Source organism: Calonectris borealis, chromosome 1, assembly GCF_964195595.1.
Source record: "Calonectris borealis chromosome 1, bCalBor7.hap1.2, whole genome shotgun sequence".
In the NCBI taxonomy this organism is placed as follows: Eukaryota; Metazoa; Chordata; class Aves; order Procellariiformes; family Procellariidae; genus Calonectris; species Calonectris borealis.
The window spans coordinates 51,448,445-51,466,657 of record NC_134312.1 but is presented as its reverse complement, the minus strand read 5'-3'; the positions used below and the strand labels follow the sequence as shown (position 1 = coordinate 51,466,657).

The following is an 18,213-nucleotide window of genomic DNA, read 5'->3' as shown; positions in this document are numbered from 1 at the left end:
TCAGGAGGACAGTTGTTGCTGTATATCTTTGTAAGCTTTTGCTGTTTTGAGAATTGTTTGCACTTGGTAAAGAGTCAGGAGGAAAAATAAGCTAGTTATTCCTTATATATGATAAAAAATTGGGAAACTAACATATATGCTTTTCCAGATTTAAAGCAAATCAGATACAGTCATGTATTTGTATCCAAGAATACTTAAATGGGGAGGAATGAACCTTACCACAGTCTCAGGATGAACTTGAATAAGCGTCCACGGAGTGCATAGTTGTTAGGTTTGTAGTGGGAATGAATATATTTTTAGATCAGCTGATAAAGCTGGGAAAAGCAGACAAGCTTTTGAGTATGCAAATTCTTCATCAGGTCTTGAAAGCTTTTGGCATATAACAAAAGATACTGCCTCTCTCTGAATATTGCGAGTCTTCTGTATCTCCCTGTGCTCCCAGATGCAATAAAGGTAGTAGTAGTGCATGAGTTCTGCGTGACTCACACAGAATATTACTGAAAGACAAGGTTTGGCGACTCTGCAGGTTGCTACTGTGTTTCATTGTCTTGGGAGGTGGTGGAGACATGATATCAGCAAATTCAAAAAGGGATTGGACCGATTCACAGGTATGTCCAAAACAGATGCATAATGGAATAGGCAGGAACAGATCTTTTAATATCTGTAATACTGTGATTGTGGATGCTGGGAAGAGGAACAGCTCACAAAGAGTGGCCAGGCTCATACGTTCTCCCTAAATAGCATCGCTTACTGTGTCTGTCAGAGTGTGGTAACAGGTGAAGCATTGTTTTGACCCAGTACGGTAATATTTAACTTCCTAACTTCAGCTAATCAGTTGGTCTTACAGATCCTCAAGATTTATCTCAAACCAGCAATAAGGATTTGAATGAAATATGCAGCCTGTATACTTCGTAGTCCCCAAGCAAACTTCTTTACACTGTTCAGAGTATATGCAGATTGATAGGAATAAATGAGCTAGCTTATAGATAGTCACATTTAACTTCATTTTTTCACTGAGAGTTACTAAGCTTCATTTCATTTTGGATGTGTGTGCAGCAAACGCATGCTCCAAGGAATCTGAGAGCTGGCCATTCTTTAGGGGAGTGTGTCCTCTTATATAGGAGGAGAAAAATATTTTAGGTGGCATCCTGTGTTAATAATTGTTTATAAAATTGATATTCTCAACATTGGACTGTTTGATGGAGAGCGTGGAGCCTTATCATGGGAAGTAGCATTTCTGGTTATGGGCTTGGTATTGCTGTATTTATTCATGTGGTTGTTGAGTATTTTTCTTGTTTACAGTAGGGTGTTTCTTGGTTTTGTCTTGGCGTGTACTTTTTGTTTAAATCTAATCTTTGGGTATCTTTTGGGGGTTTTGACCACACTCTTTTAATATTCCCTTGATTTGGTTTATCTAAGAAGGGTGAGACCAAACAAATAAGGATGTATTTTACGTGTTCATGTGATCTATTTTGGTTTGTGTTGTGGTTCTGGATCAGGTGAATGTATGTCTGTGCTTTAGGAAAAGAAAAGGACAGTTTTGCTGTATGAAGCATGGTAGGCATGAGACTGTAGTTGCTCCTTGGGAGAAGTTCTGTAGTTTTCTTACCTGACTGTGAGAGGTTTATAGTTATTCCCTCTCCACACAAACCTTCCCCAATGGTACCAATGGTCATTTAAGGGTTTAAGTGATCTCTTGCACCCTGTCACATCTGCAACTGTAGCTGCTCCCTAAGCTGGACGTTCTTGACATAACTGAGTTTGTGTTTTGTTTTTTTTTTAAAAAGCACACATAGAAAACCATAAGCAGAACCTTTAATGTAAGTGTTTATTTTACACTAAATTACGTAGTCAGAAACTACCTTAGGAAACAATTAATGCAGTTACTTCAGTAGATCTCTGGGAACAAAGAAATCCCTAGGAGAAAAAGGGGCACAATGAGGCAGTGGTCTCCTCACCCGGTTCAGCTGCTGCTGGTAGAGCAGGTATTCACTTTGGCTCTGGCTTAGGAGCTGTAAGGATCTTCGGCTGGATGGAGCCAGGCAGGCAGTTGCTCCAGTTTTCCCATCCGTTGTTATCTCAAACATATATATCCTTTGAAGCTTCTTTATCAATGTCGTCTTACCTTTTCTGCATAGTTCTTTAAGAGCCTTTTATCATTTCCTGGGCCAGGTGCTATTATAAAACCGGTTAGAGAAACAGTGCTGATGTTATTGAAATAATTACCGCTTGCATTTTCCCCAGCCTGTCAGAACATGCACTTAGCTCTTTTTCACAGATCATGGCACATGCAACTCCTGTAATGCACTGCTAATGGGAATCTCAAAGCAAATTATCTTACGATTAAAGCCAACATACAAATGAGATTGTTCTTCTGAGAAATTCATAGACCGATTGCCTACATTTCTAATCATAATAGCACATATGCAGTATATTAAGTCTGAATGCCAGGCTTGCCATTACCAGAAGAGTTTGGTGGTGTCTTTACCCCATGTTACATTTCTTTCTGGAGGAAGAAATAAAATTTCCATAATGTACCCAGTGCTTTGGTGGTTACTGAGAAATTTCTTCCCAATCCCATCTGGTGAAACCAGTATGCTTTAATGGAGAATGGTAATACCTGCTGACACTCTTATCCTAAATTCATATGTCTTATTAAATTCAGATACATTTTGTTTGCTTGGGCCTTCCCACAGGGATTTAAATGCGAATGGCGGGCCTGGGTAATTAATGGTGAGGTATCAGTTGTCACTTACCACTTGATTTTTGAGTTATTTGATGTCTCCCTCCCTTCTACTGAAGGTGGGCTTGGCTTTTGAAAGGAAGAGAACCAGGGTCCTGATACGGTGTGTGAACCACTGAGGTGAGACAGACGCTGCTGATGGGAGACGATGGGTTTTGCTTGTTTTAAGTAGTTCAGGGGAATATTCTCAATAAAGGAAGTAATGACAATACATTAGGAGCAGATAATCTATGTTTTGTTTCCACTGTTGAAAAAAGAAATCTCTTGAAGCAGTTCTAAAGGATTGTTTATTTTGTGCTAGTCTACCTGTTTGACTACCAATTTAAAATAGATAATGAAGGTGAATGAGTTATTATGAGGACTTTGTAAACAAAGTGAGTGAAGAATAGATGCTGTGGGATAGAAAATGTACTGTTAAATGTAAAAGAAGTTTTAAATATCATTATCCAGTTGCAGATAACAACAGGGAAAGCAGCTCTTTGGGTTTGTTTTTTTGAGATATGAATGGTTCAGTCCTGAAACGTGAAGTGAAAAGTCAGTGCTGCTAGTACCACCACAATTCATTTTAATGTTGTCAGAGACCAGTGGTTGAAATGGTTCTGTTTTGAAGTAACACCTTTTTTTAAAACCTTTTAATGAAAGAGAAATATTTATGCATTGGTTATCCTCTTATAAGTGACAAACCTTTATTCTGAGGAGGACAGCAAAATCTTCCTTAAAACCAAAAGTAGAATTTGTCCAGTAATCTAAAGATGCAAAGGAACAGTGAACGTGCCTTGGAACATCTGTCATGCTGCAAAAACCAGAAATTTAAACATTTATGAATCTTGTGGACTTCGTTTTGGTATTTGTTACATTGTTGTAGGCAAGAGAATTGTATTTCAGGTTGAGTGAGTCTGCTCCTTCACCCTTCACGGAATAGCATACTGTATTTACTGGCCACTTTTGACAGTTACAAATGTACATGACTAATAATTGATTTTGACAAAATTTGTAGCTGTGTCATTGTGTTTCTGACTAAGATTTTTCTTTGGAACGGGCTGGGCGGGAGTACCATGTGACAACAATCCTTTGAGATCTTAATGTTGGTTTAATTGAATGCTGCTTCCTATTTTCCCGACCCCTGCTGATTTAGAATAATCCATTGGTTTTCCAGAAATGAGCATCTCAATGCAAAATGTAAGTTTAGTTTTCCGGATTAAATTCTGCTTTGGTGACTGAGTCCCCAGAGGTCAATTAAATGTCCATGAAAGCCTTCCTGGAATATTGAATTTAGTATTGAAATCTGTGTGGTTAAGCACTTTGCTTTGATAGATATTCCTCTTTGATGTACTGAACTTTGTTAGGGTTGAAACATGCTTCTGATGAGCAGTATTGCACCAGATAAATGTGGTGTTGTTTAGGAATTGGCTATGTTAGGGAAGGGGTTTTTTTGCAATTGCAAAATTCCCATTCAAAAAACATTTCAAGAGAAACACTATGTTCATAAAATACTGCAGGTTCTAAATAGCATTTAAAAACAGTTTTCGAACACTTATGCTGAGATTTGAATGCACAAAATACATTTTAGGTATTGAAGGTGTTATATGTTAAAAACCACATTTTCTTTTTACTGAATTTTATTGAGGGATATAATTTCCTGATAAATAGAGGCTAGGTATGTAGAGTTTTTTGGATTTCATCTGCTTCTTAAAGATGATAGTGGATTAGTTTCTGGTCTGAAGAAGGCAGGTTCCTTTTCTTCCATCACCTCTGCAGTCTTGTCCTCTCTTCTGATCTCCCTGGTGCTTCTAGCTGGCTTCTGTCATCCTTAGTTGTACCTTAAATTCTTTCTCTGCAATTGTACCTCAGGTTTTAATGGAATAGCTTTGATAATATGCTATTGAGGTTTCCTATCAGGCTTCGTTATCTCCGTCATGTGTTATCACTGCTTTCTTTTTGTATTCTGCTTCCTTGAGCCTGCCTTTTTCTTCCGCCCCCTCCCCCCGCCCGCCCCCCCCCCCCCGGCTTTCTCATGTACATGTTATGCAGCTGGTAGGCTTCTGCCAACTCTGAGCCCTTGTCAGTAAAGAGTGAGTGAGATGGCTCAGATCTCCGCTTCCCATCCCCTGTGAGGCTGAATGCAAAGCCTGTCTGGCAGTCCCAGCTCTGGCGCTCGGGAGCAAGGAATGGACAAAGCTACCAGACATAGGGAATATGCCGTCTTGCTGACTTCTCACGTTTGGACTATGAAGAAACAAATTCTGTAATGAAGTTAGGGGTGTCTAATCAGAGTCCAGATCAGTGAGAAATGGAAATATTGGTGAGAAGTGGTAGTACTGTTGCTTGGGAATATTGATGTTCTGGCACAAGGACTTTGGGAAGGAATTGTGTGCATGCAGATAGTAGGACCCTCATCCTGGGGCTGTACACTGCTCTCGGAGCTCCTTCTCTTTCTTGAGGGTTAGTCAAATCACTGACCTTGGGTCTGGAATTATTCTATTTTGTAGTGTCAAGTTAATTATTTTATACTACTAGGGTAGCATGTGAAACTATGTGAAGACTCGCAGTGAATTTTTTTGCTCAGGAAAGCATATGGGGTGTTTTGGGTTTTCTTTTCTTTCCTTGCAAGAAACTTTATGTAAGTCAGTGTCTCCATGGTCTGCTTTTCCACTAAGAGAAGGAGTTTTCCTTAGTATTGGGGTGGCTTTCGGTCATACAGCTTTACAGTTTAGTCTGCTATACAACCTGAAATAAAATGCATATATTGTAAGAAGAAGATATGCACTCTGGGAAAATACTTAAATGTTCTAAAGCAATCTGGGAGAAGTATGCCAATTCCCCCCCCACCCCTTTTTTTTTTTTAAATCAGAATAAATAGGAACTTTCTTGCTTTAGAAGAATCTTGATACATTCTCATCCAAATGTGTTTGAGATGTGCTGGTTTCATCTGTTTTAACATTGGGAAAGATTCTGAAGTCCGATGCTCTCCCTTCTCCAATGAGGGAGAGAAAGAAGTTGGAGAACTGCATTTTTCCAATACCAAGTCCATTATTCTAGTATACAATCCACTCCTGAAAAGGTTTGAAAGGTCTTATGAAACGAAAACAATTGTGAAGATCTCCAAGATTGTTGTGGAAGAGAATTTTTGTCTGAGTGGCTTTGCTATTTCTTTCATCCCTCTTTTCAAGGGCTCCCTGTTGATTTTGGTAAAAGAAAGAGGTGGGTGAAGCAGGTCGACGTGGACACAGCCCATAGGGAAATTTTGGTCAGAGTTGGAGGTGCAATAATGAAAGACCTCTAATTTATCGGGTGGTATTACAAATGCTACATAAAAATAGATGTGGTTTAAGTTCTTGACGTTAACTTTTTACCGAGTATAGTTGGGGCTGGGTGTGTTTGTGAGCATGAGAGGGAGCAAGCTGACAGTGGCGGCAGCGATGAGGCAGGCGCTGATGGGGCGCGCTGCCCGGCTGCTGGATGAATCCCTCTGCCCCTCTCCAAAAGGTTTGGTTTTTGCTTTTGTCACAGTCTTGTGCGGTTTAGAAAATTACATCACATTAACCTTGGCGCATGTGCAGTCCATATGCACTAGAAGAGCCATTTTGAGGGAAAACTGCGCTATCTTTGTTTCCCACCGAAGAAGTGCTCACCACAGATGGCAAAAATGTCCTGACTGTGCTGTTCCCATCGATCCCCCTGGTACAATACAAGGATGTCCTCGTCCTTCCTCCCAGTGACGTCGCCTCAGCTCAGCATGTCGACTCTTGCCTTCAGCCGAAGGGTGGCTCAGTGTGATGTGGGGGAGCCTGAAGTAAGCAAAGCAGCGCATAAAAACCCTGCAACATTTAGCTTGCTTCCTAACCCTCCTGTTCATGGATAACAGGAACTTGGGCGTCACGCACTTTCATAAATTAATCTCCAACACTTTATCTTTTTCTTTCCTCTTGTATTCCATGTTTGTTTTTTCCTAATTTTAGCATTCTTCGCATGTGTTTCCTTTTCCTTAAAATGGGGGAAGCTAAGTTAACGTTGCGTATTTGTCACTGGATGTTGGCCTTTCTCCCCCGCCTCCAACACGCGTGCTCTGTCTCCGGTTGCCAATCATGGTATAAATTGCAGGTTAACAAAATGTAGCTCCAGAGAGTATATCAGATGTAGAACGGAGAGTCAAATGTGACATGAGAATTGATGAAAGACCCATTTATATGCTCAACAACAGCCTTTTCCTGTGGGTTATTTTCAGCGTTGGCTCAGGAAATGTGCTTGTGAAGCTCCGTGGTAGTCCGGTTTGTATGGTGATATTTTAACTGCAGCAAGGTCTAATGTAATTGTATATGTAAAACAGTAAGGTTTTTTGGGGCTTAGAATAAATGTTGGGAAAGAAAGCAATCAAAATACTAACTTCAGTTTTTATTTAAATGCCAACAGTGATATTAACGTGCCTCATTTACCCAACATTTATCTTTGATCCAGTTAAAGATGTTTTAATGAATAGACTTAGAAAACTATGCAGCTATGTTGTTTCAATGCACTAGACAAAATTTAGGTTAAGGAATGCAGGTTTTATTTTAGATGCTAGAATCCAAGAAGTTTTTTTTAAAAATATTAAGTTTACACAAGTTTTAATTTTTCCTTAAAATATCTTTGTGCGTATGAAAAACTGATGCACTCAAGCAGAAGTAAACTAAAAACACCTCTAAGATGCATGTAAATAAATAAAAGGAGTTTTTATCAAAACGGCCATTTTGATAGCTACAACCTGTGCCTTATTGCTCAGTGATTTCAACTCCGCAGAGTTGAGTTGATTTTTCTGTTTTGTTTTTTTTTCCCCCCAGTGGTGTTCCTGGGGGTCAGATCTTCTGTATTGATTTTGAGATGAGCTGAAAAGTTTAGAAAAAGTGTCTAAATGCCTTTCTTCTTCTAATCTGTGCAAATGATTAGAGGAAGAGAGAGCACAAGTTCAATCTTGGAAGCAGCTTGATTATTCTTTACAGCTAGTCTGTGTTGGTCTGAACCAAACTATTTCATCCTCTGTTTTCCAGCAGACTACCCAGGAAGCTGTGTCAGCACCCGTGCATGCAGACAGTTGTGTGTTTAAGAGTTAAGTCACTCCATGTTTATTTTAGATCTGAGTCACTACCTTTTGAGTACTCTGCTACTTAGCTCTCTTTTTTCATCTTCTAGGTATCTGACATGTAAAAAATGGAGTCCAATAGGTTGTGCGTTATTTCTGAATTGAACAAGCAACTTTTTGAAGAGAGGTATTACAGCCCTGATTTCAGGGATAAAGTCACCCAAAAAATCATAAAAATAATGATGAGTCAATACAGAAGATATTTAGGGCCTTGCATGAACTCCGATTTTAGTGGAACAGAAGTAGTTATACATTGGAATGTCATGGTAGCTCTGGCAAGGTAAAATCAATTTTGTTTGACATGGGTGTTAATAGGAGGTTTTGTTCTCACTTGGTCTAAATTTTCCCTTTCCTTTTTGATGCGTTAGGTTTGAGATCGTCACATTTCTATTATAGTTTTCTAGAAGTCTATTCAGTGTGTGCTGGAGTTGTGTTGTGGTTTTTCTTTTTTTTGCGTGACTGGAAAGTAAAGTGTTATTTTTTTTCTGATCCTGCCGTCCTTTCCCAATAAAAGTTTTCCCAATAGGGTCTGTTTTGTGAATTGAGAGAAGTTAGAATAGCAGGTCCTGATTGTAAATGAGTGCCATAGTTTGGTGGTCCTGTTTTATATTGTTTATCATTTCCATGCCAGGAGTTTTTTCCAAAGGTCTTGGCCATGAGCATTGCAGCTCTCACTATGAAATGAGAATTAATGATAAGGGAAGGCAAAAAGCTGTAAATTCTGCAAAGACTTCCCTCTTTACCTACCCTGGGAGGCAGGTAATCCCTCACAGCCTTGCATGGTGAGGGGAAGAACTGATGCAGCGACTCCTCCCCCTGCACAAGTCTCCAGGCAAGGGTTTAAATCCCTGGGTTTTGCCGCAGTGTTTCACTTTCCAGTACCAATGCTAGAGACTGTCCCCTTGTATCCTCTTGGATTATATTCTGCTACATTGGCATAATCTCCTTTTGGCACTTTTGCTGGGGCTGCCCCAGCGGAGGCAGGGCGATGCGACGGTCTTTCCTGCTTGCCACGACAGCCGCTGCGCCACGCTGCTCGGGAGCTGAACTGGCCCACTGTGGGCACCAGTTTTCTCAAAGACTTTTAAAACTGAGACATCTCTTTTTTTATTTTTTTTTTTAATGCGACTTTTCTATGATGAGTGTGGAAACATCTGAAGCATGCATGTGTTTATGTTGAACTTTCCAAGAAACTGAGGAATTGTCAACAAATGGTCTCACTGAAGATGGCTCCTGTGAGCATGGGAGGCTGCCTGGGTGAGGGCTTCCTTGGGTGCCTCTGGCTGCGGGAGCCCATGTTTTCAAATCACAGCTAAATATGGAGATAATCTCAGAGCTGTTTGCACCTTTTTTAAACCATGCTTTTTAAAATTGTGCAACAAAGTATGCGCTGTATTGATCATAGTGCCTGAAGTAGGGTGACTGACAGAATGGATTGCTTAAAAAAAGAGGTATAATGTTTATTAAGTGTGAAACATGACAAATGGCTTGCTTATTTTTTGCTTAGAATGTGAGTTAGATTTATTTTTTTCTTCTTGTTGAGGATAACAAATGCTAAACTAAATGTTGCTGGCTGCAAACGCTAGGATAACTTGATTCCAGCAAGTCAGGTGTTGCAGTTTGCAACATGCTCAGCCAAGTATAGAAGGAGCTGCCAGCGGCATGATTTAACAGGCTAAATGTGGCAGCTCTCGGCAGTGTTTGTGATATCTTCCTTGCCCAGAAAACCCAGGTGTGAGCAGGGAGCGCCAGAGGTAAAGACCGGGACAAAGAGGGTAGTTGTTGGCAGGAGCAAACTCCCGGCGTTCCCACCCGGCCTCTCTCTGCAGCCAGCCCTTTGCCTGGGAGGCAGCCGGCAGCTTTCGAAGTATAAGCAGCTCAGAACCAAAATCCATTTTAAATAGATTGTCTTGAGCTTCTCTTTTGACGGTGTATCACGATCATCAAGGGTCCTGACTTCCTGTAAAATACATAGATGCTTATGCATGCATACATTACACGTGATATTGCTTAAAATAATTCTGTTTGAATTCTTGAAGTCTTTAAACTGCACTTTGAAAAAGTAACCTGATGTGCACAAATCATTTTCCATTGCAGTTGCTCAGCTGGATGCGGATTGTTTCTGTTTTCTAGCTGTGATTCTTGAGGAGTGTTTATGTTTGTAATTGTATACTTAAAGTTCCCTAACCAGGCCAGAGAGAATATAGCACAACAGTTGTAAGTGATGCAAATAATTGTGGATTCATTGGTCTAGTTTGTTTGCCTCTTGGTTTGTGGTGCTTTTTTTAAAAGACTGTTGTAGAAGTCTGTGTCATTCCTCAGCCATGTCACCTATGGAAGGATAGCTCGCAAAAGGAACTAATGAATCTTACAGGTGCGATCTGTTCATTAAAAAATAGAAGTAAAAGGGAGATCGAGATTAACTGCCTGTCATGTTCCTTAGCACCAGATCAATAAAAACTCCTGGTCTGTTGCTTTTTTTGTTATTATTACTCCTAATAATATGAAGAACTTGGTAAAATCATTGAGCTGTCACTGCAGAAGAACGGATGGCGTAACTTTAACGCTATTGTGTAAAATCCTATTTGAGAGGACACCTTGCTATCTCGCTCTCTCCCTGTGAAAAAGCACCATTTTTGGCAGAGAAGTTGAAGCCCAAGCAGCTTGGCTGCAATAAGGCAACCAGTCCCCAGTGCTGGCAGCCAAGCCAGCACTGCGAGAGCTGCAGCGGTATCCACCAGCCTTTCTCACACTGTCCACTACACCTAGAGAGGAGAGACGTGATCTCAGCTTCGGCTCTTTCCATCTGTGCGTCTGTCCTTAAACCAGAGAGGTGACTGATGCTGTAGGAATAACTCGGATAAGTAAGCCACCTGGTCCAGGCTGCATTTCATCCTCATTTGCTGCTTAATGGTCCGGTATGCCTGAAGAAGAAATGAAAAGCAGGGGGGTATGAAGAGGACGATGAGGGAGGGAATTTTTTAGCTATAATGGTAGATGTCACTGTTCTTCAGAGAATCTGAAGTTTAAATGATGAGATCTGGGTTAGGGTCCAGGTGCATCTGGAGTGATACTAGGTTCATCTTTATGCTTTCCAGATGGGTTTGCAAAAGTAAATGTGCTGGTGTTGGCTTCTTCAAGATGGTTGTGGAGCTGAGGTATTGCAGCAAAATATAACCCATCCAAAAAGTACATTAATTGATACCTTTATTAATCTTGCTGAACACTAATCCCGTCATATATTTGCTTAAAACTTCCATAGGAGCTCACTAGCGATCTTGGTTAGTATTCATTATTATCTTTGTGTTTTGCCAAGTATGTTTGCTTTCTAGAACTGATGTCCTTTTTTCCAAAAACCTGCAGTAAATAGATATTAGATAAATACATTGACCTTTCTTAAATAAAAAGTATTAAAGCAAAAGAAAGTTCACTAAACAAAATGAACCAATTATTAACCAAGCAATAATTTCACTTTTGCTTTGGCTTTCCAAGAAGCTATATTTACAGCCCTTCTTTCTACCTCAAAAGAGAGATTCTGAATTCAGATAGAAGATGCCATATCTAAAGATGCCATAGAACATTTTTTCCTTTTTTTTTTTTTTTTCCTTTAAGTCTTTTATCCTTGGGGTTTCCCAGAAGCGTACAACTAGGATCCATTGAGGGAATCAGTCAGTGAGGCTTGCTGCCTTACCTACAGCTATTAAAAGTATGAGGCACTATGAAAAAATCTAACAGTCTTATCAGCTATTGCCTCCACAGAGAGTGTGCTTTTAGGTCTTAAAAAAGCAGCTGAACATGCCTTAATTATTGAAGTTGATAAGTTGATTGCAGGGACTGGTGATATTAAAAACTGAAAATGGATGAACAGCAATAGTAATTGTTGCCTCTCTGGAGGAAAGTGAGATGCAAGCAGCTGTGAAAGGATTGTGAAATGCTGTAACAATACAAAAAGGACTTGAGATGAAATATTATAGTAGGGTATGCTTATTGGCTCTCTGATGTTTTGGTGTGTATTTTTTAGTTGAGTAGGAACTGCAGTTTGTGTAATTTTGCCTGTATGTTGAAGGCTTTTTTTAAAAATAAACAAACAAACAAAAACACCCACAAAAAACCGCAATGAAATACTGGAGGAAGAGACAGAAGAAGGATAAAGATGCTGGGACACTAGTACAAAAAGCAGAGTAGAATGGACACTCCTTTTAAAATAATGAAAGGATGAGAACAGAAGAATTTAGCAGTGTTGAGTGCAAAGTTCTGTTCCTTCAGCATTCCTACATATTTTTGGTTATTTACTGGAAGTAGAAGAAACATCTAAAAATAATGAAGATCACAAGGAAATGTGTGTAAAGCAGCAGCGTGGATGAATCTATTTTAACAAATACTTTAGAGCTGTGGAAACTTGCTTTTCAGTAGTTATGGTGATGGTAACACTTGAAGTAATTCCAATATACTATAAAATACTTAACGTTGGGGCATTCCATGGCAAAGAATCTCTCTGAATCATCTCAGTCAAGCTTAAAATACTAATTGCCTTCTAAATGAATTGGGAACTGAGACTGACATGTTAGTTGTGACTTCAGGCTATTGTGTCCTATGCAGTGTCTAAATCAACAGTGCTTGAAAGTGAAACCTCAGGCTTATTTAAAGCTTCTGTAATAATACAAATAAGCTAGTCTGAACTACTCTTGGTCATCTTTTGAAGACAATAAGAGGTTTTTATGCTGATCAGGGTTTATTTTTCTGTCTGTAATAGCTTGAAAGCAGTTCTTAAGTTTATCTTGCTGTATGCCTGACTAGGACTGGCACGTTTTGTTTCATTAGTATTTTACTATTGCATTAGGAAAATACAGCATAATGTATATGCTTCATCCCATAAACTGCTCGTTCCGAGGCAAACCAACGATCCCTTCATTTTACGTGTCAAATAAAAAAGCCCCACATCTATATTTAGGTAACTTGCTCACAAGATACGGCAAGATATTCTTACTCAGTGGGCAGCACAGTGAGTTGGCAGTGATGGTGTTTCACATGACTGATAATGCAGAAGTTTCTCTTGGTAGTGCTGAGGGTAGGACAAAGAATCGTGATGAAGAGGGAACAAGATAGAGATAGTTCACAGTATCCCCAAAATACCTATCAGAAGAGCTGCTTAAAAATAACCACTACTGCGTGCCTGTGGTATTTTGGAAAAGGGGAATTGATATGTGGTAGAAAAGATTCTGTTTATTTAAAGATTTACTACTATTTCCAAACTTATTTAAAGGCTACAAGGGATTTCACTTCTTCCGGAGATAACTTTAAGAGAACTATATATACACTTACGTTACAGATGACTTCAGAGGTAAAAGTACAGAAAGAGTAGTCGGTAAATACAAGCCTGCTTTCTGTTTCATCAGAAAAGCCATAGTATTTATGATGAAAAGTTAAAGCGTAAGGTACAGGGAGAATCAATTGTTTTCCAGCACGTGGCTGATAAAGGCAGATCAACACAGTGACTTTGTCACCATCTCCTCTGAAGAAGAGGACACAACCACAGATACCAGTGGGAGTGCATCTACCTGTGGCCACAGTATCGCATCCTGTCCCTGAACTGGCGGCTTGTTTGATTCTGGAAAATGGCTGGGTGTGAACTGACTTTTGATCGTTAATCATCTAATCATCCACTGTGTTTTTTTCTTCAAAAAACTAAGAAAGAAAAAAAAAAAAAGAAGAAAAACCCATACCAAAAAAACTTCAACAAAAAGTACCAGGTGGAAGAACCTGAGGGCTGTGTTAGGCTGAGTGCTGAGCAAATACAGGATAAAGACATATAGGGATTGCTCTGAGGTGCTTTGACTGGTGGGGCAGATATTGGAGGCAAGATTTGGTAGACGGTTCTCTCAGCTCTCATAGTTTGCTTTTCCGGAATAGTAGGTGCATACATACCACAAAGGCAAGAAAAGGAATTTACCGTTTAAATGTTGTTGTGATTCCCAGGAAGAAAAAAAAATTATATGGTGAGTGGCTCTCATCTGTGGACACTAAACATCCTAAATCATCAGTAGTTAATTATTAAAAACTTTTAGTAGTTTGTTACTGAAACTTCCTATTAGATAAGCTGATTAATTGTTAATTTAGAAAATTCTTCACCCAACACAGGCCAGCTAGTTTGATCGTCATCCTTCAGTGGTGACAGGGTTATGTTTGTGCAAGCAGAATACAGCCTCACCTAGAAATATGCTTGTTTCTGACTTCAAAAAGGGCAGATTTTCCAAAATTTTAAGTGTTAGCACAGTTGCTCTGGAATGTTTAAATGAAAAATGATAGCAAAATCTGGGAACAGGCATCCTGTAGAACAGGCTTAGGCAAAAGGACTGTAATTTCACAAGTGTGGAAATAATGTTTTCTTGGTGGGAAGGAATCCTGGTTAAAGGAAATTAAAGCAGCAATTAAAACAAATATTAAGGATAGGAAGAAGGGCAATAAAATGTCCATTAACAAAAGTAAATGTTAATGAATAAGGAACTAAAAAGTAAATTCCAGTGTGGTTAGAGATAAAGCACTCAATACATTTTGCAATGGGAAGAAAAAAAATCCCAGATCGGATGTAGATACAGTGACAGATGTGCATGGTAAAACTGTAAATAATATAGTAAAGGAAGGAGTAGCAGTAGATATTTCTGTTGCAGGTTTCAAATAAAGCAGGGGGATATATCTACCTCCTTTAATGCTACAGATGAAATGAAGATGTTTGTCATCTATAAAATAAAAGGATATGAGATGGTGTCTGCTAAAATAACCATTCTCAAGCCAACAAGTCATACGACTCTGAATTAGATAGACTAGACAAGGAGTTTTCTGAATTGCTGAAGTTAACAAGTAACTGCAGAAATCTTAGCGTCCTACTAGTGTGGTTCCAGGGGAAGCTCCAGTGAGAAGCTGCTTTTTTGCCTTCCTGAAGCTTGTGGAGGCTCCACTGGAACCGTCCCTGGCATACTCCATGCACTCCAAATACTCTTTCCACCTGAAGTTGATAATTTCCAAACTGAAATAACTGGGTGTCTCTCTGCACCCTGGGTCAGGGTCTCGTTTGAACTCAATGATGAGCTTGCAATCCCCTTCCTCCCCCCACCCTGTTCAGTTCTGGGAGACAGTAACTGCTTGGGTGTTTCCTGAGTCCTTCCTGTGTTGTCTTAATAGAACCAAGCTATTTTAATCTTTTCTACGTCTTTGTGGCTGACCGAAGTCTGTCCACAGGCCAACTTACCTTGTCTTCATCTCTAAATATATTTCTATTTATGATCAGCATTTGTGTGTTGTTTTGTTGTTGGTTTTTTTGTTTTTTTTTTTTTTTTAAACTCTGCCTTGAGCATTGAATAATCAACACTTTGCTGTAGCTGCCGGAGCATCCTCACTCAGCTAGCATTCCTTACTTCTGCTATTCATGTTACCAGCAGCCACGTCCCATGGGATCCATGCTGACAAGTTTTCTTTCTGGTAACTATCACGGTTGGAGGTGGTGAGTCTGAAGAGTTGCCCTCCATCCCTGCTTTCTTGTGATTTAAAGTTAGGAAAAGAAAAGCTCAGTCGTAACCATCCCTTGCGTAGGGAGGCAGAGGGCAGCTATATGGAGAAGTGTGTAGCCTCGGCGATGTTGGCTGCACAAAATTAGGTGTTGATCAGCACAGTGAGATCTCTGCTGGCTGCAACAGCTTGGGGACAAGGGTTTCTGGATTTGCTTTTTGTTTTGTAGGGTAGCTAATCACTTTTGGCTCATATCACAATAAGCCTGTGGCATCCCAGCATCTTTTTGCAGGCCTTGAACACAGATTATGTGAATTTAGACACAGCTTTAGTGTAGTTGGCAATTATCAGATATTTTTAAGGATTAAAAGTAGGAGCCCAGGGATTTGCTGTCTTTCTGTGTAACTTTACCGAAACTTCAGGCTCTGTCTTCTAGTCTCTGTTTTCTTCTTTATCTTTCCCTACCTGCTTTTTCATTTTCTTCTAGAGTTGCATTTCTTAAATCTGTACTGAAGTTGTCAAGGCTAGTTAGAGGAAGAAGGTTGTGTGCCTGTCTCATGCAGTTTCTGTATTGCAAATACAGCTGAAACGAATTAAAAGAGACTTCTATAATCATTGTACAGCAGCAGAACAAGGTTATATTTTATAGCTTTGGCAGCTACCTGGAAGGTGTCTGTCTCTGGGGAATGGGAGTTTTTAATCACAAAAGATTCTGCTTTCTCATTTTTAAGAATAATTATTATTAAGAATAATTATATAATTATAAACTTGTTAACTTCTCATATTTAAGAATAAGAATAAAACGGTTATAATATTGCCATCCCTGATGCAGTTGTTTAGAATATGCATTGAGAGACAACCCTGTATATATAAATGCATCTAAAATTTCAGACAGAAAGCTCCAGTCTGAGTACCATATCTGGAACAAGTCCTGATGCTATGAGATAGAGGAGAGCAAAACGGCTATGATCTTTCTTTATCCTTCTGGCACATGGTACAAATGTTGCACTATACATGCACATAGCAATAAGGAACTAGATTTATCAAACTTTGCTGTCAGGCAAACTGATGGACAAGAATAACATAAATACTCCAAAGGTATTGTGGCTTTTGCTCACTTTCAGTGAGCGTTGTATCAATACCAGCGTAGGTAAAACATTGCAGAGTTATGAGTCCACTGTGGAAAAGTCTACCACTGTCGTCGTCATCTTCAGACTATCCACTACTGTTTTCAATGTTTCTGATACCAAGTAGACCATTTATTGTGGGGTAAAACAGAAAGCTCTTCACATAAATAAAGTATGGTATGCTTATCGACTATACATATTTTAATTTTAGGTCCTTAGAAGAACACCATGATCATCCTAACGTGGTAATGGGAGATCTTCAGTCAGATGAAGAAGATATCATGAACAGTTCTGATGAAGATGATGACACAAATTCTGATTCCAGCAAAGGAGAGACTGATCCTCAAGAAGATAAACAGGTATCTTTTTATCTTTATCTTCTGAAGCTATTCCTCACTCTTGCACTGTTTTGTAAGTTGTAACCTGTTGGGATATTTTCAAATAAAAGACATTGAGTCAACATAACTTTATATATTTCTTTTCGTCATTCTTATCGTTTAGTGGTTTTTTTTCGTAAAATTTTGATTTAATATGTGTACATTAGCCTGATACTAAGAAGTCAAGTTTAGGAATATCCCACTACAAAGGCGTGTTGCTTGGCATATTTGTTCTTAATCTTTCACTGAATTGTGGAGCTGTAGACCTGCCTACCATACGCCTCTAATAGAGCTACATGCATAGATGTATGGTTTAGAGATGTTCAGTTTTGAGACTTCTAATACCTTTTAATGAGGCTGTCTACGCCTCACAGATCCTAGAGTGCACAGTGTCTCTTGTGCACTGAACATTTAAAATCAACCTTTGATTTGTCAGCCTTGGGTGAAGCCCAAGGAAAGGGGCCAGGTGAAGGTTGCAAGGTCTGAGAAGGTCCTTCTGAAAAATCTCTTGGAAGATGTAGTTTTGCTTGGATGGTCCTATTTCAGGGGTCTTGGCCATGCAGCAAAGGTTGTGTCCCAGTAACCGTTTCTGTGCAGACAGCCTTCTTGCGGTTGCAGGTTCTGCATGCTAACCTGCCAAATCACTGCTTTGGTGCATAGGGGGCAGATGACTGAACCAGTTTTTAATTCTTCGTTTTCAATGGCATGAAACACAAAGGGCTCAACCTGCCTTTCAGCACTGAAGTTCCTTAATTCACTCCTTTGGTGCTGAGGAGAGACTATTGGTGTGTGCGTGAGAGACCTGTCGTCGTAGGGTTGCAGAGCCACCTCTATGGCCCTTGGAGGAGTATGAGCCACACTTGAATGTTGTGGTTGAACTCTGACCTTCTGCTAGCTTCTGTGAGTGCCAGCTTGGAATGATTTCCCCTATTTTAACCTTATTTCTTCTTCAGATGAGGAGCAGGAAGACAGTGCTAACTACTTAGAATGAAATGAAGTTCTGGGGGTCCTATCCCTCTCCTTGAGGGTACCCACTTTCTTACTTCTCAGTCCTGGATGCCTTGACACCAGCCTGCCCATAGACCAGTGCCTCTCCTCAGCACCCGTCCTGGCAGCTGTTTCTTTTGATAGTAGTTATATTTGCTTCCTTTCCTTAAAAATGAATAATAATTTAAAAAAAAAAGCAAACTTTTTAGTGCTGGAAGAGAAGACTTGATGACGATGTGTCAGGCCTGAATGTCATTTAACAAATCTTCTGAGGAATACATTGGGGGAGGGAAAAGCTTGTTTCTGTGAAACTAAGCAGGACTGTACCTGTATAGAAGCTAACTCACTTTGCGTGCCTCT

At 39.7% G+C, this 18,213-nt stretch overlaps 1 protein-coding gene across 1 annotated transcript in view; it reads left to right on the top strand.

The window, feature by feature from the left end:
- FGD6 (FYVE, RhoGEF and PH domain containing 6) overlaps positions 1–18,213 on the top strand; it is a 73,320-nt gene that overhangs the window by 12,335 nt on the left and 42,772 nt on the right. The window contains exon 3 of the mRNA XM_075151216.1: positions 16,701–16,848. Coding sequence (XP_075007317.1) covers positions 16,701–16,848 — 148 coding nt within the window. The remainder of the gene's footprint in view (positions 1–16,700; positions 16,849–18,213) is intronic.